Source organism: Anarhichas minor, unplaced genomic scaffold (assembly GCF_050575085.1).
Source record: "Anarhichas minor isolate MPS153535 unplaced genomic scaffold, ASM5057508v1 ptg000017l, whole genome shotgun sequence".
NCBI lineage: Eukaryota > Metazoa > Chordata > Actinopteri > Perciformes > Anarhichadidae > Anarhichas > Anarhichas minor.
In genome coordinates this window covers 13,489,346-13,512,026 of record NW_027466463.1, presented here as the reverse complement: position 1 = coordinate 13,512,026, position 22,681 = coordinate 13,489,346, and the positions used below count along the sequence as shown (strand labels likewise).

Genomic DNA, 22,681 nt, shown 5'->3' with positions numbered 1-22,681 from the left:
ATCGTTTCTCTCTTTGCCTGTAGCCTCCTTCAATCCTTCAATTAGTTGTTTGTGATGTATACGTGTTCACTTGAGATACAGGCATGTATTACCCACATGTCCGATCCAATCTGCACATGTAAGCATGGACCATGCGACGTTATAGTGACTTCCTGCCAGAGGCGTTTGCATTAATTACAAAAAAATCCTTAAAAGACTAATTTTCTTAAGCTTTTGCCAGAGAAAGGAGCCTAAAGTCGCTTTGAGGAAAAAATAAACGTCAAACTGCTGTATAATAATATCTGGAGTGTGACTCTTGACAGGAGCAGTCTGATGGCTTTTCAGTACACCTGAGGTGACTCTGTGCTACAGAAGGCTTTGATCACAGTAATTAGCATTGCCCCTGATGTGTCTGAGGTTTTGTATGGGTTGTCAATGAGGCATGTTGTCGGGGAATAACCTCCTCTTCACCTCGAGACAAACCACTAAAATGTTAGATTTGAACTGTTCGGCTCTTCTGCAGTCAGTGGAACGGGTTAATACATGACCAATTAAACACGGCTGCATTACAAGCTGTGGCTTCCCTCAAAAGGACCGGACGTCACAGTGGCCAATGGGAACGTACCGTCTTGAAATGTTCAGGGACAGACGCAGCATAGCATTTCCCTGGGAAGTCCAAAGTGCTGCATGTAAATTTCATCACTCTTGGATGTCTGCGGCGCTCCGACTCCAATGCTGGCTGCACGCTGCTGGGTGTTTGTGTCATCGAGGGTTCACCTCGATCAACAGTCTTCGGATAAAGACCATCAATCTGTAGATGCACCTCACGCATATCTATCATAATACCTTCTTTTATAATGTGAGTTGTAAACAAAAAAAACAGAACAATGTTTTTGGAAAATGTTTTCTGTCAGGTGTCAAGATCGTATCAAAAACATAACATCGCCTCTTTTATGAGATTGCAACCCATCTTTAGGCCATTATCCTGTCAACAAACCTCCAAATGGAAAGTAATCTCGGATCATGTTGCGCATCTAAAACAATGCGTGGACATAAAAGGGAATACGTTTCACTTTCTGTGTTACTCAGACCGCCCCCGAGAGCCGGTATGTATCTGTGAAGCTTCCCGAGTCAGAAATAACAGAACCGGGGCTCTGTCTCTCTGTGATGTCGAGGCCTGAACGGTGTCGACCGACAGATTCATGGAGTCTTTGTCTCAACTTTGACTTCCAAAATGAGTTTTTTTTTTTTTTTTTTTTTTTTTTATCAAAGTCTAATACGTTGCAAAACCAGAAAATGCGTTGCTGTGTCGAGAAAATAGTTTTGGGTTATCTGTCTTCCTTGTGATGTGGGACAGTGATGCATTTCAATTTAAAAGTCATTTATCCACAGTGTACATCATTTGGGCTGTCTGCCATCCTCCATGCTGGTGTTTTTGTTTGTTAATGATTTAGACATTTTTCAATATTTCGGTTTCATCATCATTATCTTTTAGTTGTATTTTTTTCTTTCCTTTCCATTCGTTGTTGTTTGTTGTTTTTATTATCTCCTCTGTCCTTATTTCCTATTACTATTATTAAGGGATGTTAGTTTAAGAAGAGAAAAATGGAAGCAATCATATTAATTGAACTTGGTATGACTTGCGTCTGTCCTTTTTAATAATATATATATATTCATCTATCATTGTGACACACTACTGTGGTCTTTTGCGAGATGAATATTGAAATATTGTCTGGAGGCTTTAGCAGAAAGGAGCAGCTGAACCTTTTTAAGAGACAGATGATTGGATGTTTCGGTTGACAGAGATGGACTTTAGGCGCTGACTGACTTTGAATGGAATGTAATGTGTGACACTGATGTCGGACATATGAGTTAGAAGACTTTGAACCAGGACACGAGAGCTGCCTCGGCTAAAGAGCCGGGTGCTTTTCATTTTATACTCGCAAAAACACTTTACACAATGTTTGACAACATCAAGTTACACACAACACTTTTCAATGCAGGTGAGGATACACAAGATGTGATTTTGGAGCGTTTTTTGATGAACAGTGGGACCACTGAATAGATTTGAAACAACAACATACAGACATTTATTTTTTATTTCCGTATCTGATGTCTCAGAGAAACTCAACACAACACATTAGATGACCACTTGTGGTCAAAGATGCTCTCGCTTCCTCCACTTTCATGGAATTAACTTAGTTGACAGCAGTAAATACAGACTGTGTGTGTGTGTGTGTGTGTGTGTGTGTGTGTGTGTGTGTGTGTGTGTGTGTGTGTGTGTGTGTGTGTGTGTGTGTGTGTGTGTGTGTGTGTGTGTGTGTGTGTGTGTGTGTGTGTGTGTGTGTGTGTGTGTGTGTGTGTGTGTGTGTGTGTGTGTGTGTGTGTGCGTGTGTGTGTGTGTGTGTGGCCTGTTTATTGCTACTCTTACATGTACAGCCATTGGAGGAACTGTCTGGATTTGAAATGCACTTCGACATGAGGAAACGTATTATTGCTGTGCTGACCGTGCCGACGTCTGTGATCTTTCAGGTTGACGGAGCCCTCGGGATACCTCACCGACGGTCCAATCAACTACAAGTACAAAACAAAGTGCACCTGGCTCATTGAGGGCTAGTGAGTACTTCTGTAAATTGCCATGTTCTACTGAGGCCAAGTTTAATTACGTAGCATAAAGTTTTTAAGGAAGTGTACTTCTGTAATGTTTACTACCTAAACCCTTATTTAATTGTTTCTTCTGCAGTCCGAATGCTGTTCTCCGGTTAAGATTTAACCACTTTGCCACAGAATGTAGTTGGGACCACATGTACGTCTATGACGGGGATTCGATATATGCCCCCCAGGTTGCTGTTTTCAGGTGAGGAAGTTTAATACGTATCGATTATAAACAGCTAATAAGTATTGGTCGGGTGGATGTTGTGTTAAGACGTGGGCATGATTATGTGGCTGTTTAATTTCCTCTTCACCGAATGTCGCAGGTGTCTGGTCTTTCTGATTTAGCAGAGCGTCACGGCTTTGTTTCTGATGCCAATGAACGTTGTGCCCTTCTGTACAGCGGTCTTATCGTGCCGGAGATCAGAGGAAATGAGACGGTTCCCGAGGTTGAGACGACTTCAGGCTACGCACTACTACACTTTTTCAGCGATGCCGCCTACAACCTAACAGGCTTTGAAATATTTTACTCGTGAGTATCCAGGCGCTCCATTTGAGCTGAAACCTGAGTTAAAAGACATTTTTCAGGTTTTTCATTGATTGATTTTAAAGCAGCAGTTGGCCGTTTTCCAGGTCCATTTATTTCTCTCTCAGCTGCTGATTGATGGTAGAATGCTTCTGCGTCCCACATTTCAGAAACAAAGAGGCTGGTACAAGTGCTTTTTCTGCTGGACTAAAACCTGCAGCAAAAATCACTATTCATTGTTAGTGACCTGCTCAATAGTTTTTCAATTATTACTAATCCTTTTATCCGCCGCACCTTTTCCAAACGCTAGATGATACTCATTAATCTTCCCCAGTCTCCAAGTAAAAGTCTGTGAGCGGCCTAAATAGTGCAATGCAGTGTTGGATAACCGAAACACGCATCCTTCTGTGCAGGATCAACTCTTGCCCCAATAACTGCTCCGGTCACGGGAAGTGCACCCCAGGTAACTCGGCCGCCAGCAGAGTGTACTGTGAATGTGACAAGTACTGGAAAGGCGAGGCCTGCGACATCCCTTACTGCAGGAACAACTGCGGCAGCCCCGACCACGGCTACTGCGACCTCACCGGGGAGAAGTTGTGCGTCTGCAACGACAGCTGGCAAGGTAACAGTGAGCTCCGTCCAAATCCCCCAAAAAGATGTCCGCAAACTTCCGGATCCCAAAGAATGGCTTAAACCAATTAAGAATGTCATTGTTCTGGCAGAACACGTTTTTCTTTTTCCACTGTCAACGTAGTTTAGTCATCTGATTGTTTTGTAGAGACAAAAGATTTGAAAAGTAAAGGGGAAACAAACACTGACCGATGAATCATATGCAACATACTTTTGCAATCACAGGTTGTTAGACGCTGTCGCTCCTCCCGTGTCTGCTGTGGCGATTGTGTAGGAAGATGTAATGAAGACCGCGTTAGCAGACAAGTGTGAACAGCTGTGTTGATTTGTGTCATAATGCTGATTGGTAACACGCCGATAAGCTTTGTGACAGAGCGTTATTATGTGCCGCCAGCTGGTGGGAAACAAATGCTTTCACGCGATGAAACTTGACAGAATCATTAGCAGAGGCATGCGTTGTTTTGTTTTTCTTTTTTTCAGCACGGCCTTCATTCACACACACACACACACACACACAGTTTAACATATTCACACCTCCCTGCCTGTCATGTTCGGTTAAGGAGTGGTCTTGCTTTTGTTTAGGTCTGAGAGCGGCATGTTTGCTCTTCAAAGTTTCTCTCGGTAGGAATGAAAGTATGCGTCCATCCCTGAAAGAGATTCGGCGTCATTCGGTGCTTTGTCTAACCATAGAGCGGTTTCATTTTGGAAATGTTGAGCCATGAACTTCAGTTACCTTGTTGTTGCTGCCTTGATGCTGACATTTCTTTCTCCTGTTGTCTTGTAGGCCCAGACTGCTCGCTAACCGTACCTTCAACCGAGTCCTTCTGGGTGCTACCGAGCGTCAAGCCCTTTGGCACGTCGCTCGCCAGAGCTTCCCAGAAGGCCGTGGTGCAAGATAAGGTCATGTGGGTGGTGGGTGGATACACCTTCAACTACAGCTCCTTCCAGATGATTCTGAAGTAAGTCATAGCACAAGCATGTGTCCCTTGACAAAACCATAACCTGGTGTTGGGGCTACCTGTTTCGCTTTGTCAAAACTGGCAAGAGTGAGAGTTCAGGTTTCAACGGTGTGCTTTATGAATGTATGGTTTGTGCATTCACTTAGCTAAATTGAGAGTTTAGTATTAAGTGTTCTTGGTGACTCTCCAGATAAAATGCAGAACTGAGTTCTGCGCTGCTGAGTCATATCCTGCCTCAGAGTTAACCGTTTTCGTCTTCTTTGAGTGGACAGGCTCTCTCCATCTGCTCCATCTATGTGTTCATCATCAGGTGCAATGATTCCTAAAATATATCCTGAGCTCCAAAAGGATTTTATAATATATGACCAATGTGGGATGATATGACCAGGTGTCCTGTTTTATCGTGCGTGCCCACAAACATTTATTCTCCCGTGTTCACCAAAGTGGTTAAAAATGAATTGATGTGAAGGGACAAGCTAAGCGCTTGCAGTGTTTCTGCATAAGTTTTAATGCATTAATGTTCTGTTGCTTTTGCTCTGCAGCTACAACCTGGAGAGTGGCATCTGGAACACAGTTCCCATCAACAGTGGCCCTGTGCCAAGATACGGCCACTCACTTGCTGCCTACCAGGTAACCACACACAGATATGGCTCAGTCTCTCCGAGTAAAAATAGACTCTATGGGAAGCTAATGTTAGCAGGAAGGAGGGAAAATTGGAATTTGGGGCGAAACAGCAATGAAAGTTTGCCCGCACCAAAAGTAAACCACACAAGTCACTTTCACTCTATAACTTTAATAGTAAGAAGATGAAGGAATTTCAACTAAACAGGCTTGTTTGAAAAGGTGCATTTTATACCATGTTTTGACCAAAGTTAGTGTTTCATTTCACTCTTATTACAGCATCATTTTCACTCAACACTCAACTCTGCTCTTTTCAGGACGACATCTATATGTTTGGTGGGAAACTGGAGGCGGGCTGGGGTAACGTGACGGACGAGCTGTGGGCGTTCAACGTGCCCAGTCGGACGTGGCAGCGGAGAAACCCCGTGGTTGGCCCACCGGCCCAGGCTCAGATCTACGCTGTGGAGGGTCACGCGGCCCACTGCGTTCCACTAGAGGAGGGCGAGGCCATTATGCTGGTCATCTTTGGCTACTCCCCCGTCTACAACTATATCGGCAACGTCCAGGAGTACAACCTGCGTGAGTCACAGCTTTAACAGACTGTTTGTTTTTTCTCACTCTAATCAGCTCTCTACGTTTTTTTTATATCCCTCTCATCGCATGAAAAAGTATTTGCTTGGGACTTCTATTTACTTTAATAAAGTACAAAACAGGCAGCATCATTCGAATTAACAGCTTCCTCTCTGTGTGTCCTTGTCAGGGTCCAACACGTGGCTGGTGCCTGAGACTAAAGGCGCCGTTCCCCAGGGAGGTTACGGCCACAGCAGCACGTATGACGGCGCCAGTGGTAGTGTGTACGTCCACGGAGGCTATAAGGCGGCGCCTGCCAACAAATTCGGCCTTGTTGATGACCTCTACCGCTACGACGTTAACACCCGGACATGGTAAATCAACCACATGTTCATTACGCATTCATGTCCTTGTACATGACACTGTTTGTTAAATAGTTTCTCGTTACGCTTGCCCTTGAAACACTTGTCACGTGTGTTCTAGGTTCATTCTGAGAGAGAGCGGCTTTCCGCGCTTCTTGCACTCGTCCGTGCTCCTCAGCGGCACCCTGCTCGTCTTTGGCGGCAACACGCACAACGACACGGCACTCAGCAACGGCGCCAAGTGTTTCTCCGCTGACTTCCTTGCCTACGACATTGGTAGGACTCTCGTATTATTCTGGACATCATGTTTGAATGGTGACCTCTCCGGTGGTGTCGGTAGCTTGAATATATGTTTGTTAAAATACCTTCTATAAGCACAGAGACAAAGCAGATGCTCCCTGACGTATACCGTCTCGTGTTTTCCTCAGCTTGTGATGAGTGGAGGCTCCTGCCCAAACCAGACCTGCACAGGGATGTCAACCGCTTTGGTCACTCTGCTGTGGTCAGCAATGGGTGAGTCTCTCTCACCCCCCCCCCCCCCCTCTGAAGTTACAAAAATAGAACAGTCAAGTTTTTCTTTATTGTGTTCCTCCTTGTTTACACTCTGCTGTCACCATTTCGTTCAGGTCCATGTATTTGTTTGGGGGCTTCTTCGGCGTGCTGCTCAACGACGTGCTTGTTTACCGACCCCCCAGCTGCCAGGCCTTCTTGGCAGAGGAGGGGTGTGTGAAGGCTGGGCCAGGGGTCCGCTGCATCTGGAGCAGAGGCCACTGTCTCCCCTGGGAACCCAGCATGGCTAATGGGAGCCTCGCTCCTGCCCCATTCTGCCCCCCTAAAGCTGGTGAGAGAGAGACGATGTCCAAAGTTTTAAGAAATAATATTTCCAAGCCAATCTGCTCTTCCACACTTCTCCTTAAGAGTGACAACACAGTAATTTAGGCGCTCAGCTATTCGAAATGACTAACATGTTTTATGTTTATATTGTCAACTACATGCAAGCTGAGTGCCAAAGAAACTGTTTACTTTCTTATTCCTGAGGAACTATTTCCATCTATTTAAAATGAAATACTTTTTATGTATTCCAAAAAATGTGTGATTTTGGACCATATAAACACTCATTACTGCTGTTGTATCTTTTTCAGTCACAGTGGACGAGCGGTGCTACCAGTTCTCAGACTGCGCCAGCTGTACGGCCAACACCAACGGGTGCCAGTGGTGCGACGACAAGAAGTGCCTCTCCGCCTCCAGCAACTGCACCTCAGTGAGTGGTCCAACAGGGGGCGTCGGCGCTCTTCTGAAACACTCGCGCTCTGAAACTCCAGTTCAACTCTTCCTGATCCATCTTCAAAGATTTAACCGTCCCGTCTGTTCTATTCTCTCCTCTCTTTCGTCCGTAGACCGTGAGGAACTTCACCGAGTGTCCGGTGCGGAACGAGCAGATGTGCAGCAAGCTCGCCAACTGCAAGAGCTGCTCGATGAATCTCAACTGTCAGTGGGACCAGAATCAGTCGGAGTGCCACGCTTTGCCAGGTAAGATGGACGTCGGACCCCCAAGATGCACGTTTCCGTACGCACGAACACACACACCACCCTATTGAAGGCTGTGGATTCCTGAGAACAGAGTCACGTTTACTGTGTCTGTTTGTTGCTGTAAGTGTAGCACTTACTATTGCACATGATCTCCTTGAGCTCATGGGTGAAATCTGATGTAAGACTTAACGCGTCATAACACAAAGCAGTCACTTTTGTTGTGAGGTGATGTTGCGTTCACTGTAATAAATGCCTCTACCGACATTCAGACCCGAAGGGAATATTTAAACAGATATTTAATAAGTTTAGGATTTGTACATTGTATTGTAAACAGCATTTGGTATTTGCAGGGATGTACTTTCAAGATGTCAGCCTGATGTTGTTTATCAGTTTTGGCAGATTATTAAGTTTACCTCCCCCCCCCCCCCACCCGAATGTTGACTCAGACTGAATCTGAAGAATTGCTGCAGTCACTTTATCCATAATTTTCAGTTCGGGAAGCCTTGTCGCCTCGGGGCTTGTTGCAGCAGTGGGAGCTGCAAATCGCGTGTGCGTGCGTGCGTGCGTGCGTGCGTGCGTGCGTGCGTGCGTGCGTGTGTGTGTGTGTGTGTGTGTGTGAGTGATTCTGATGCCTGAAAGGGAGTCTCGGCACGATTCGTACACTTCAAATGGATACATGCCGCCATCCACTTGCACACACACATCTAAATGAGAGCCACCATATTGTTTTTATGAGAAGCATTAATTAACTGGCAGTTTGGCTTCCAAAAATCACTCCATCTCTCCAAGGCAAATAAGTACGGATTACACTCCCTCTAAATCTATGACACACAGATACACACTAAGTCCTAAATATTAGGCCCCTAAGGTTTTGAAGAAGAACTTCCTGCAATCTGCGTACATGACTATATTCTTTTTTTCCTGATAGAATGGTGCCCCCCGTTGAGCAGTATTTATCTAACGATATAACTTCTAGTCTAAAACATCAATAATTCATATTTTTGCAACAAATGAGAGGTGTGAAGACGATGTGAAAGGGCTCCCTCGAAGTGATGCACCTGCTGTGTTATCACCTGAATCTACAGCCCACCACGCCGCTGTCCGCTCACAGAAGGCAGCTGTTAATGAAAACGCTAGAGGTGCGACGATACCGATACTGATAGTGATGTAGGATATCAGTCCGATAGGGACTCAAACATCTGGATCAGGTATCGGTAATGGATAACGATTTTTATAAATAACAACTTGGTACATTTATATCTATGGATTTATTTGGTAAACAATGTGTAAGTCAAGCCTGATGTTGTCTTACATATAAAAACGTTCATACAGTGGAAAATACAGCTTATTGACTAAACACTGGTACCGGATCAGTACTCGGTATCGGCCGATACCCAAAGCTCAGGTATCGGTATTTGGACTGATTCAGTCGGGTCAGTGCATCCCTAGAAGTAGCAACAAAAACCTGCAGTACACAACCTGCTGAAGAGACTTGCTGGTCAACAAAGTGGAGCATTTAAAGGCAAAATAATTAGATATTTGCTGCAGGAGTTGGTAACTGTTGGCTGTGTAAACGGCAACTGCTCTTGCAGTATTTGCAGGTATAATCATGTCTATGTCTTACAGATTTAAGGGAAATAAAGGGAGAGTAGGCCTATATTGTTACTAACATAATAACATCATCATACATCAGACTCTCTCCTTTTTCCAGCCCAGCAGTGCAGTGAGGGATGGAGCCAGGTGGGGGAAGCCTGCCTGAGGATCAACTCCAGCCGCGAGAGCTATGACAACGCCCAGCACTACTGCAAAAACCTCAACGGAAACATCGCCTCACTCACCACCTCCAAACAAGTGGACTTTGTGCTCGAGGAACTGGAGAAGCTCCAGCAACTAGACAAGGTAAATATAAATTTAATGCACGCGCCTGCAGTAAATACTGTATCAAATGAAGTCGGATACATTTTCAGGTGTTGTCAGATGCCGGCTGATTGGGTATGCGGCTTACAATTTGGCGTTGAGCTGACAGAAGGGAACAGGGAGTGATTTTCTGCTCGTTGAGCCTGTCAGCAACACATCAGTTCTGCATTCGGAGATGATTTTCCTCCTGATCAGTTTTGTACATGCGCCGGCTCTGTTTTCCATCTGATTGCAGCTCTGCTTTTAGCTTGTGTCTTTCAACCATTTAACATCGAATTGTTTCCACTTTCCACGCAGACTACATGGTTTGTTTTTGATTATGATGCAATTACAGATAGATGACAAATACAACAATGCTATGCTTAAATTTCGGAGATACAGCACCTGACAAATAGGACTACGATGATCAACACCCCACTTAGTTTTGTTTTGCCTTGTTTGAAATATTTTATCCTTTTGTAACACTGTCACAGTTTCTTCTTTCTGTGTTATGTGACTCGCTGTCTGTAGCAACAATCGTAAGCACATATCTAAATGCTGAGTCGGGTTTGCTTGTAGTTTTCACTTTGATCAGAGTATAGCTTTGAAATTCCTTTTGCTTTTTACACTGTGAATTTTAGTTTTTCCTGAATAAGCACAAATATATCAACACGTTAACGAGCATCTGTGATGCAAATTCAAAATGTGTGTATACAGAACACGGAACGGCACATGGAACACAATACGGAATTTGGAACGGGGAACGGAACGGCACATGGAACACAATACGGAATTCGGAACACGAAACAGAATACGGAACGGAACATGGAACAGCAAACGGAACAGATTACGGAATTAGGAACACGGAACGGAACACGGATCGGCACACATCTCGGAACACGGAACCTATACGGATCGGAACAGAATACGGAACAGGCATCGACCAGAATCCAAAATTCCCACACTGTGAAATGCTGCAACTTGAGAAGGCAGTTGAGAACGGGGCATGAATTATAGCTTAATTATGATTTGTCCCGACAACATCATAATTGAAGCCTCCTCATCTTTAACAGGAAAAGATGAAACGCTCTTTTGGGCAAACACTCACCTTCTCATCTCGCCACAGCTACACACATCCACCCTCGCACTGAAAGATAATTGTGGAGTCGACTGATGATTTTAGTTTGGCTGCTCCATTCATTAGGACGTCATTTGTTGTCAGTCTGCTGGGTTGAAGTGTTTGTTCCAAACAGAACCTTGGCATGCCATTTCCCCATTACATTACAAGTTGAATCCTGAAGGCAAACAAGTAATCATATCTGTGAAATTATTTTCAGTCAACTTTTAATGGCATTCTTGGTTCCTCGGTGTAAACAGCACGCCGGAGCAGACGGGGAGGCAGAGTTGTGATACTGTATCCTACGTTTGTGACTCGTTCGGTCTTCGTGTGTTTAGCCTTTTTTTGCCGTGTGTCCACAGCGGCTGTCTCCCTGGGTGGGCCTGAGGAAAATCAACGTGTCGTACTGGGGCTGGGAGGACATGTCTCCCTTCACCAACAGCAGCCTGCGCTGGCTGCCTGGCGAGCCCAGTGACTCTGGGTTCTGTGCCTACCTAGAGGAGCCTCAGGTGTCCGGCCTCAGGGCCAATCCATGCACTGCCACTGCCCACGGCCTCATCTGTGAAAAAGCTACCGGTGAGAGACGCTCGCATGTATATACAACATTAATATGTCACCTGTACAGTCTGAAATGGGGGAAAAAAAGACTCAATATCCTGTCCTTTATTTCTGTTTTGCCCTCTCCTGTCCAGGAAACCCCAATCAGAGTACCCGTCCAGCCTGTAAGAAGCCTTGCTCGCTGCACACCAAGTGTGCCAACTGTACCAGCCAGGCCATGGAGTGCATGTGGTGCGGCAGCGCGCAGCGCTGCGTCGACTCCACCGCCTACGTCATCTCTTTTCCCTATGGCCAGTGTCTGGAGTGGCAGACTGGAGACTGTGTGGGTAAGTGTCTTTCACTGAACTTAATCTAGATGAGACTTCTCTGAAGTCTACAGTCTGGCATTAAGGTGGTCGGCAGCAAGCTTTCTGTAAGAAGTCAATATTCATCACTGCCAGAAAACAGCTTAAAGTGGAAGGTGTTTGTGTCCGAGGGAAAACGGTATTAGTTTCCTGTGATTGGCTTTGGTAGCGTTTTTTTTTTCGTTTTTTCTTTTCTTTGTAATGGCCAATTACTCTCGTATATCGTCGCCCCCCCCAACTGTTAGATTTCCCTGTTGACCGAGCTCCAGAGGGACTATCACTGTTAGCTGGCCTTAAGTGGTTTAAAGTCAGTCGGGAATCAGGGAACAGTTTCACACAAGCCTACAACCAGAGAAACATGATAGCAATGGCTGCACATACAGTAATGTTATTGTAGGATTTAGGAATAGATGAGGCCACTTTGACAACTTTATGGTATAGTTGCAGTGCAATTCGGTAATAATCCAAAGGCCTCAGTATCAGAAACAAACAGAATCAAAGTGCTCTCTTTTCAGGCAGTACCATAATTATATAATTCTTAACGCTCTAAAGATTACTGTATGTACATATCCATGTCATATCCTTGAATATCCTCAACATGTTTTCTAGAGTTCATAATTGAATGTGATAACTCATTTTATCCCCTTAATTCTTCATAAAACAGATTACAAAGAGCTTTACACTCAAAACAAACAATCCAAACAAGCGATGAAGAAAATCGCAGCAAAGAAAAAAAGAAAAAAAAAGGGGATTACCCATCAGGGTTGGATAGATGGCGTAATAGGTTTAGATTCAAACACGACACAATGTCTCGCAACAACAAAACACATCTTCTTCTTATTTGTTACCGTGTCCTAAAGTAAACTGAATAAGTACTGGACACACACAGAGGTAAAGCAGTTAACAGTGTTTTCACCGCACAGTGGTAAGTTGATCAGAGAGATCCCTCACCTGAAGGCCGGTGCCGCTGTGCTGCGTGATGTATGAATTATCCCCGTAGTCGTGTCGGATCGTAACAAACGTCTCGGGTCAGTTTAGCGGGTAACAAATTTAGGGAGCTGAATGGTGCGGCCTGAAATTCATTTGTGTCAGCTGGTGTTGGGTTACCCAGAGACGCTGCCGTGTGCGCCGTGGATATTTGTCTTGAGGAATTTGTCCCTTTTATTTTTTGGCGTGAAGGACAGAGAAGGGCATCCTATAAATTCTTTCTTTTTCTCTTTTTCGTTCTGTCCGACTTCGCTCCTTCACATTCACTCTAAAAGTTTTAGTCACCACTTGAGTCTTGAATTACCTCGCTTACTTTAATTGTTTCCTCTTAGTGCATAGAGAGGCTTTCTTTATGCTGAGTACACTGCTTACATGTACTTCAAACCACAGACCGAGGATAAATGGCCTGTTTTGGCTTTGAAAGGGCGGACTGTGATTAACAAGAAAAAAGAGTCTAGTTTTGCAGATAATTTTGCAGATCTGACAAGTAGTTATTCTTTGTGAGTCACTAATGTTTGTTAGCTCTTTATTTATGGCCTTCAACTGTAGTTCTAGTGGTTTCTACCGGTCATGATTCCGAACGTCTCCTCCGCGTCTGCGCAGCCATATCTTCCAGATCAAACAGTCGGACCATACGCATCCCCGTCACATCTCTGCCGCGAACACGCCGTCTATCTGTTTCATCAACAAAAAGCAAATCCCCCCCGAAGCTGCTTTTACTTCAGACAGAATTTTAAACATGCAAGGTCGAGTTGACTTTCTCTTTTTCCTCGGGGCTTGATTTGATCTTTGATAACAGGACCGGCCGGTGTGCTCCACTGTGTCTGTTGCTCCCGCAGCTACGCTGGATGTGACCTGATGCACTGCACAATTATTCTGTTGATTTTTCAAGCCAAAATGGCAAACGTTTGCATTATTGAGATGGAAGAAGTTGAAATGGTGCATCCCTAATATATGGTGGTAAAATGAATCTCTACATTTTGGACTGTTGGTGGGATGATGTCACCGTGGGCTCTTGGGAATTTGGGATTTGTAATTCATAATTTTCACAAAGGAAAACAAATCATTACTTGAGAAAATAATCTGCAGATTAACAGATTATGAAAATAACCACGAGTTGCAACCCAAGCTGAGAGACAGCTGTTATAATAAGAGCAACTCTTTCTGATGAGTTGAATCATGTGTTTTATGTTTTTATTGTGAAAAAAGCCATTAGTAAGTACTAACTAACAATCATTCTGTATATCTGCCATCGCAATATTCACTAATATGCCGCATACTCGTAAGGGTACTTGTTGATTGAAATCAACGTTTGCCATCTGTTGATTGCAGGGTGCGTTAAAAAGACACGTCAAGACACAGAACAAAACACAGATATTGAAGCGGGCGAGGTCGTCATTTTGATCAATAATCTTTGTAGGCTCTGGAGGCAGGAACACTTTGCGAGCAGCGCAACAGCCCGCAGACGCAGTTTAAAGTAAACGTAACCACAGGAGACGTTTGGACAGCAGAGTGGATGTAAAATAAACAGATCTCATAAAGGCTGAGCCTCCAGAGTTTTACCTTCAAAGACATTTTCATGTCATTTGTGACTGTCTGCTGAAAGTTCCACATTTTAAAATGCAACATAAAAACATTCAGACCTGACATTGCTGTTGAGAGACTCGGGGGGGGGGGGGGGGGGTCCAGGGGGGTCCAGGAGTGCAGGTTATATTTGTATAACATACACATGCTTGGCTGTACAGACCCAGTCGTAATCGCCATCCAATTAATGCACCAGCTCCAGGCGCCACATCGAGTCCTTCGTGCTCACACATGTTGATTGTCTAATTCCATGTGGGTTTCGTTTTTATGGCAGATTTTGTATTTCAACATTACTTTTGTTTTCTTGGCGAGACAGGAGTCTTCGTCCTCCTTCATTTCCTTCGACTGGTATGCGAGCGAGAAATCTGCCACTTTGCGTCCAGTCGTCAAAACAAACTCGAATGGCTTTTCAGTGCTTTTGTACTGATTGTTCTCGCGTTGTCATGGTTTCACCTCCATTAGCGGAATAGCTGGAGATTTGTTTGACATAAACTGAGGTAAAAGCACTCAGTGTTTGTCTCCCCCCCCCCCCCTCCCCTCCTCCTCTCGTGTGTCTATCTGGCAGGCAAGTGGCGGCGCTGAAACTTGTCAGGCAATTTAGTGGCCTGAAAGTTCCCCCCCCCCCCCCCCCCCCCCCAAACTGACACAACAGCATTGGTCCTTTGGGTTTCTGAGTTCAGAGCGAGGTGCCACTTCACACATCACATTTAAACCTCTCATTGAACTTTTGCTCAAGTCCCAAACTTTTCACCGGCCCTGGTTTCTGTCTCATCTCTTGGCCTCGTCTCCCCTCAATCAGCTGTTAAATGCTCAGCACTTGCTTCTTATCGTCTTATGGGCTCTTAAATCTGTTGTCCTGGCAGCTCATCAGATAACCAGCTTGTGTCTTCAGTGCAGAGCACACTAATGCTCCTTAATCTGCAGGTCCTGTTAAACGCTAAGAAATGACTGAAGTTGAAAAACCCTGAAAGCAACATCCTTCAGGACTTTTGTTTACGGCAACATTGGGCCTTGTTGTTACAATTAGCAGCCTGCTGTTTGTTTCAAGGTGACTACACAGGTAAATACATTTTCAAATGAGAAGGAATAGACAAATGTGGCAAACAAAGATAGAAAACACTTTTGGATTGAAATCCTTGAGCAGAGGAGTGCAGCAGGAACAGAAACTTTCTAATATGGAAAGAAAGAAATACAAGTCTCTCACCCGCCGTCTCTCCTTCAGCCCAGAACTGTTCAGGCCTGCGGACATGTTCCCAATGCTTGCAGCAGCCCGAGTGCGGCTGGTGCGGCGATCCCAGCAGCACAGGGAAGGGCCTCTGCACGGAGGGGTCCTACCGAGGGCCGATGAAGAGGCCGGCAAAGCAGGGCCAGCCGATCCAGTCCGGGGACATGATCCTGGAGCCGGGCATCTGCCCCAAAGACAAGGGCTACGAGTGGGCCTTCATCCACTGCCCCGGTAAGGGATCCACTTCCTGGTCAGGTCATTTGTCATCAGTGTATCTTGTGTATTGACTGTCATGTCTTAAGTTTCAAAAGATGTTCTTATCAAGGCTTCTTGTTACAGCTTCCCCTATGCAACTAATCCCTCCCTGCTGACTCTATGCAACCTTATGCTCGTGTGCCATTTAATGCCGTCATCAAGCCCCAGTCCATACGACCACGTCATGTAAGACGATGACATAATCACAGCTAGCTGTAATATGAGAATGTGCTCAGTGGTATCAATAATGTGTTAAAGCCTCGATAAATCTGAGCGACACGTAAAAGGGTTTTAGTTATTTTTCCGTATTATGGGTTTTAAGCCTTCAGGTGCACACCTTAATGTGTCTTTTATTACATGTTTCACTCTCAATGGTGGAATTAATTGTAACAATCCATATGTACTGTGGCTGAAAATCAATACAAACAAGGTTACTTAAAATAACTACTTATTATTTGTATATAGCCTTTTTCCATTAGATGTTGAATCTCTATCTGTACAGAAATGCAGCTTCATTAAAAGTAGCAGCCATTATAATTATTTTAAAAGGCCAGTCTGATTTAAATAGTAATTAATATGACATGGCAGGCACAAGCTACTGACAGCTCTGATGCATCTGTGGCTTTTCCAGGAAGCAACAACAACAACAACAACAACCCTAGGTGTAAATTTAGTTTGGCTGGTGTCAAATCCTATCTGTTTAGTAGCTACAGGGAGCAAGATCAAAATGATTGTGTGACTTGGACACAAACTATTCAAAACTAGCTTCCAGAATGACGGAGAAGCTTGTGACCGCAAGCATGCTGGCAGAAATCATCATTAAAATGAAATTAAATAAAAATCCATGTTGGTCTTGCCTTGTGTTAGCTTGCGAGTACAACCAAAAACGAGGTTAATCAGAATCTGACATTTAATTTTCACTCGTCTACTAAATATGTAGCTGAAAGGCAGACGGTTAACCCTGACTTTGCATGAATCAATAACTGCTCTCTGTTTCATTCTCAGCGTGCCAGTGTAACGGCCACAGCACCTGTGTCAACGGCAGCGTGTGCGAACAGTGCCGGAACCTCACCACTGGTCCTCACTGCCAGACCTGCATACCCGGTTATCACGGAGACCCGACCAATGGCGGCAAATGCCAGGGTGAGTTACTCTGCACGCGTGAGACTTTCATGGATTCACTTGATATCCTTTTGGTGAAGCGGTCAAGTCACGTAGTTTCCCTCTCACCCCCCCCCCCCCCCCCCCCTTTAACTTATCTTAATCATCTGTATGCATTTAATTTAAGCTGAACAAATGCAACAAATTACATTCTCTGTGTTCTTTTATTTGGACCTGTGTGTGTGTGTGTGTGTGTGTGTGTGTTAGAGAATTAAACTGTTCGAGGACTATTATTAAGTTACTGAATTCTAATTAGTGCATCGTGTGATAAACATCCAGTAATACAGCATCTTAACCAACAGAGGGCACTATTGTGTATTGATAAGAATTGGTGACGGTTTGTCTGTCCTGTTTGATTAACGGGAATATTCCTCCAGATGTTGGTTTCATAAAGTGTTGACAGAAAAACAAGGAAAGGTAAAAGAGACATCTGGTCTCCGTTGGTTTATTTTGTTGCTGTGTTAACTCACCAGCCTCACTAAAGATTAACTGTGTTTTCCTGACATGAGAGCAGATGTGGAAAGCGGAGGTGAAGCTGAAGATCAAATACTGACTACTTGTGTTTCTGTGTTTTTTGTCGCACCCTAAAGCCCTGCTTTGCGTCATGCATCGTAATTGCGGATGGAGGGAGAATACACACACACACACACACACACACACGTACAGGACGTTGTGAAAGATTGACAATATAAAAGCATGATACAAATTCCAACACATATCCACAGTGATTTAATTGTCAGGGTGTGGTGCTCACGTTTTTCTCTGGATATAAAACTGCTTCGATTTGAGATGTGAATCGCACATAATGCAGATTTATTATCCGTGTCTCCTGCTCGCTTCGGAATAAATTTACTTGGGAGTGACTGCGAACCATAATTTATACGGCATTCATGTTTTCAAAGCAAAAACACACATGATGCTTACTGAATTTAATGTGGGGAATGGGTGTAAACAAAGGAACGTGCATTTAAGTGAATATGAAATGACTGTGCGTTTGATAGCAGTCTCAGGGTATTGGTAAGTAAATATAGATTGAGTGGTTCCATGTCGAGAGGAGCTTTACCCACACTGGCCCCTTATGAGACATGAATAGCATTCCTGAGAAATTACATGGAAGCTATTGTTTGAACTGTCAGACTGTGAGCCACACACACACATCTGGGAGCTTTATGCTCTCAGATACCATCTGTCAATGCATTGGCTATATCTGTAACCCGTAAAGTGAAACTACACAGGTGAGCATCTGTGACGGGAATATCCTTCTCATTCTTTCGGAGCCTGAGGACAAAATGACTCAAAGTCATTATGTGTCATTACTGCATGCAAATAGACAGGGGACCCATTGCATATTCAATGTTTGTTTTACGCACGGCGGGCACGTAGCAAACCCCTCCCGATCCAGTGTGGCTCGCACACAGTAAATACAACTAACTCGCTGTTTCGCCAGCTGTCAATAACAAGAAGTGCAGAAAGAAAGTGCTGTGACTCTCAGTCTAAAAGCAGTCCTGTCACCTGTACCATCTCGGGGTTGTTGTTTTGTTTTAAAGCTCTGTCAACTGAATAGGAAGAGGTGAGTTTTATTTTTTGAAAGGCTGCCACACTAGAAGCACTCTTAAGGAGTCAATTCACATGTTTGTATTCCACACGCACCCCAGTGCCTTGCAGGTATCGTGGTGTCCTGTCTAGGAGGGGGGGGCAGATTTCTCCATCATGTCTCAGACTTTCAGTTCAGCCAATCTTTTGGGAAATACACTTGTTTGCCATTCTTACCCAGATGAATAGCCGTTTGTTCAGTAGAGCAGAAGAGATGTCGGTAGCCTAGCTTAGCACAAACACTGCAAGCAATGGGGAAACTGCCAGCCTAGTGCTTAAAAGTGTGTGTGTGTGTGTGTGTGTGTGTGTGTGGGGGGGGGGGGGGGGAGAGAAACAACTGTTGTGGAAATTGTTGGCTTTAATGTGCCCTCAGGAGATACATAAGTCAAAGCTTTAAACTGATGTTGGAAATCACTAACTGGGCGCCAGCACATACACACCTCACTTATCACTTGCTTTGTTTTTGTTTGATGCTAATCAACAATGCGTCTGTTCTCTCTCTCCTCTCTTTCTGTCTGTGTTTTGTCGCCTCCTCCAGTCTGTAAGTGTAATGGTCACGCAAGTATGTGCCAGGTGTTGACTGGCAAGTGCTTCTGCACCACCAAGGGGATCAAAGGAGACCAGTGCCAGCTGTGAGTACCACACACACACACACACACACACACACACACATTGAAAAAAGTGGCTTGCAGCTTTGTAGTTTTTTTCAGATGGTTACATTCTCCTGCATTTCATAGTGTCTCTTTTTATTAGCAGCACATTGGGTCACGGTTAATTTCACCCTGTTTCCAAAAGTTCAGGCCTGCAACAGAGAGGTGAAGGGAGAGACGCAGCGTTAATGTTCCAAATGAAATTCACTGACTTGAGGTAATGTCAATCAAAAGTGTGTCTCTGGGCGGCCTGTCATCGGGCCAGTAATCACTTGGGATGAAGCCACGATGAAATGCTCGGGGCTATTTTAAGGGGAACCCGTTTTGACAAGTGAGACTGATGCATATGGGAGGGTATTGTGTGCCGTTTGTGATATTTTGCCAAAAATGAATATTGGTTCTGAGATTTCAAAATATTTCTGAACAGCTTCTGTTGTTACAGAGTTAAAAAACTCTCCCTGGAGATTTTAAAGAGGATGTATACAGATAGATGGAGTTGGCCCCTTGTTTGCAATTTAATATAATTGGACACAATTATTGATAACATGGCTTTGACACCAATTACAATACATCATAATGGAAGGTAGAGACACAGAGGAGTTTTCTTTTCCAAAATAAATCCTCAATATTGAAGAGCTGTCCCGGATAAGTAAGAAAGACACTGGGAAATAAGTATGTACACATCAAATGGAATTGATTTTGAATAGGGCTGAATGATCAGCTCAGGAGGTAGAGCGGGTCGTCCACTAACCGGTTCGATCCCCGGCTCCTCCAGTGTGTGAATGAGTATTAGTTCACATCCTGGTGAGCAGGTGGTCAGTGATCAGTGTATGAATGTGTGTGTAAATGGGTCAATGTTGGCATGTAGTGTAAATCGCTTTGAGCGGTCAAAAGACTAGAAAGGTGCTCAATAAATGCAAGTCCATATATTTATTTATTTATTTAAAAAAAAAAAACATACTTTATGTGAGTTTTTTGTTATTACAGAATTAATTCAATTGAGAAAAGTTCACGAGCTAAATGAATGTTCTTCATATCAATTCATGCATCAGGTCATTTCATCATGACATGACATGACATGAAAGAGCAGTTTATCTGTTGACTCTGTCTGTTGGTCACACTCGCAATATTAGTCTGGAAAAAAACCAAAACCCAATTAGATTATGTTCCCATATCGTTCAGCCCTCGAATCTGGAAATTGTCTGACTTTCAGTAACCCTTTTGTTTTAATTATGTAATGGGATTCATAGACTGTGAGGTCACAGTTCAAGAGCATTGATTTCTGATCACTAAGAGCTGCTCTCCTCCATCTCATGCGGACGATTGGACCCGCTGGTATAAAAACAGAAAACCACCAGTTGGCATTATTGGCCAGAAACACCACCTCCAGCACAATTTCTGCTGATGCGGTGGATTCCTCTGGTGTGGGCGGACCATCACCACTTAGCTGTCTGCTTTCCCAGTTGTAAGCAGAATGGACTCTGATGTTTTTTAATACCCCTAATGCAGTAGGAGTTACGGAGGGGTCAGTGGCAAAATGCACCCGCACACCCACACACCATGAGTTTTTCCTCTAAGATCACATCCCCAAACTTCTCTAATGCTGGATCCAAATCACACGATCAGGTTTGTGTTCGGGTTTCGTCATCGCTACGTGTTCAGTTTCACATTTCACACCGCATCTAAATGAATCTGAAACATATTAGAGGCCTCATGCTCTGTATGTAAAGCATGTGTTTGTATTCGCTGGTGTGCACAAGAAAATAATCCTGCAGCATTTTCATATAACTACATTTTTAAACTTTAGCAATCAAATGTCTATTCAGGCGTCATGAATTTGCTGTTCTAAACACTCAGTATCTGGCAATATTGTTTTCTTTCTCAGAGAAATCATCAAGTGCGCACGGATCAATACCTGTTACACCATTTGTGTGAGGAGCCAATAAAACAGAAAGAAGAAGAAAGTGCGTCACCTGTAGCGACTCATTGTTTGTTAACAAAGTTCATCTCTTGTATAATGCAGCAGAGATGACGTCAAGGCAAGATGAAATATATTGCGTGAAAGAACACAGGCGGCGCTCGGAGGGAAGAGAAGGCCGGAGGAGAGCGAGACCTCCACAAAACCCTCGATGCCTTTTCTGTCGACTTTGACACTGAATAAATGACTCTCTGCACGAATGACAGCATGTCACATTCGTTTCCGCTAGCAGATGGAACGCGGCGCGGCACAATGCAGAGCAGCACTCTGATAGCAGGTGGCAAACAGTCGACACAAACGACTCCGTTTCCGACCCTTCGAAATCAGAGCGGCGTATCGGAGCGGCCACCGAGCACCGGCAGGCCCATCATCATCAGCCATTTAGAGGGAGGGTTGTGCCCGCACTGCTCCGGAGACAGTTTTGGGAACGGTTCCCGCGGCCCATTACTGATTATCCGCTTAAAACTTAGCCAGCAACATAAACCACCAGAATATGTTGCTAATCAGTCCCATTTTGCGGCCAGTAATTAGATTAGCGTCGTCGTCAACAACTGCTATTTCAGCGGTGTCTTTCATCTCAAAATCAAGATGCATTTTCACATTCAAACATGTCGGACTAATCACTTTTTATCCGAGGGTAATCGAATTTGTGTGTGTGTGTGTTGACTAACAGTTGAGGTGTTTGCGGTTCCCTTTTTTTTTTCTTTTTTTTTTTATAATGCAATTTGTGGTATCTCATTACATGTAATCAGTGTCTTCCCAACCCCTGTCGGCCAACAGCAGTAACCCTTAAACAAAGACCTCTACACAAGGGTACTCTGTCTTTTCCACGGTGTGCACATCAGTACACACGTGCGCGCGTTCACACAAGCGTGCGCGGGCGCCCATTAGGACCTCCAAAATAATAGCCGCAGTAATGAAGCGAAGGGGCGCATCAGTGCAGAATAGAATTGTTTTTTTGAAAAACAATTGATGAGGTCCGCTCTGCGTTACAGCGTGATGAGTCAAACTAGAGCGGTTAGGGAAATATTTCCTATTATAGTGCTTATTTGGACGCGTACATTATTCTGGGTTCTTCTTGCGCTGGAGGTAACGGGGAGCAACTCAAGTGTGCACACGTGTGTGCTTGCTCCAGCCTGCGTCTGTGTGACAGACATTGTTCATCGCACATTTCCTCTCTCTCTCTGTCTCTGTCTGTGTGTGTGTTTTTGCCTGTTAAATCCCCGTGTGTGTGTGTGTGTGTGTGCACAAGCACAGACAAAGGTTCCAAGCTGAGTGTAGATCAAATTAAGATACAGCAGAGGGGGATTGCCTGAAGTTCAGATGTGTGCACGCATGCATGCAGGTGTAGATTAAATTAAGATGCAGCGCAGGGGAGTTGCATTATACACTTCGCGATGGGCGCGTGGGTGTGCGTTTTTGTTTTGCCATCTGCAAATGCCAGGCGGCGGAAGCGCCCTCAGGAGTGATGTTCTGCAAGGTTCAAAAAGCCCGTGGCGGCATT

The 22,681-nt window shown here is 44.4% G+C and overlaps 1 protein-coding gene across 2 annotated transcripts in view; it reads left to right on the top strand.

Annotated features, from left to right (window-relative positions):
• Window positions 1–22,681, top strand: part of atrnl1b (attractin-like 1b) — a 54,143-nt gene that overhangs the window by 1,741 nt on the left and 29,721 nt on the right. Inside the window, exons 2-21 of one of the 2 annotated variants that reach the window (XR_012954616.1) lie at window positions 2,512–2,595; window positions 2,723–2,836; window positions 3,035–3,163; window positions 3,571–3,779; window positions 4,572–4,746; window positions 5,289–5,376; window positions 5,685–5,946; window positions 6,128–6,311; window positions 6,421–6,575; window positions 6,728–6,812; window positions 6,926–7,140; window positions 7,442–7,560; window positions 7,697–7,829; window positions 9,541–9,728; window positions 11,205–11,418; window positions 11,535–11,726; window positions 15,538–15,771; window positions 16,801–16,938; window positions 19,088–19,181; window positions 19,350–19,416. Coding sequence is in view for 1 of the 2 variants with exons in the window: in XM_076093742.1 (XP_075949857.1) it covers window positions 2,512–2,595; window positions 2,723–2,836; window positions 3,035–3,163; window positions 3,571–3,779; window positions 4,572–4,746; window positions 5,289–5,376; window positions 5,685–5,946; window positions 6,128–6,311; window positions 6,421–6,575; window positions 6,728–6,812; window positions 6,926–7,140; window positions 7,442–7,560; window positions 7,697–7,829; window positions 9,541–9,728; window positions 11,205–11,418; window positions 11,535–11,726; window positions 15,538–15,771; window positions 16,801–16,938; window positions 19,088–19,181 (3,012 nt within the window). In the remaining variant the exon portion in view is untranslated. The remainder of the gene's footprint in view (window positions 1–2,511; window positions 2,596–2,722; window positions 2,837–3,034; window positions 3,164–3,570; window positions 3,780–4,571; window positions 4,747–5,288; window positions 5,377–5,684; window positions 5,947–6,127; window positions 6,312–6,420; window positions 6,576–6,727; window positions 6,813–6,925; window positions 7,141–7,441; window positions 7,561–7,696; window positions 7,830–9,540; window positions 9,729–11,204; window positions 11,419–11,534; window positions 11,727–15,537; window positions 15,772–16,800; window positions 16,939–19,087; window positions 19,182–19,349; window positions 19,417–22,681) is intronic. The other variant, XM_076093742.1, reaches the window with a different exon arrangement.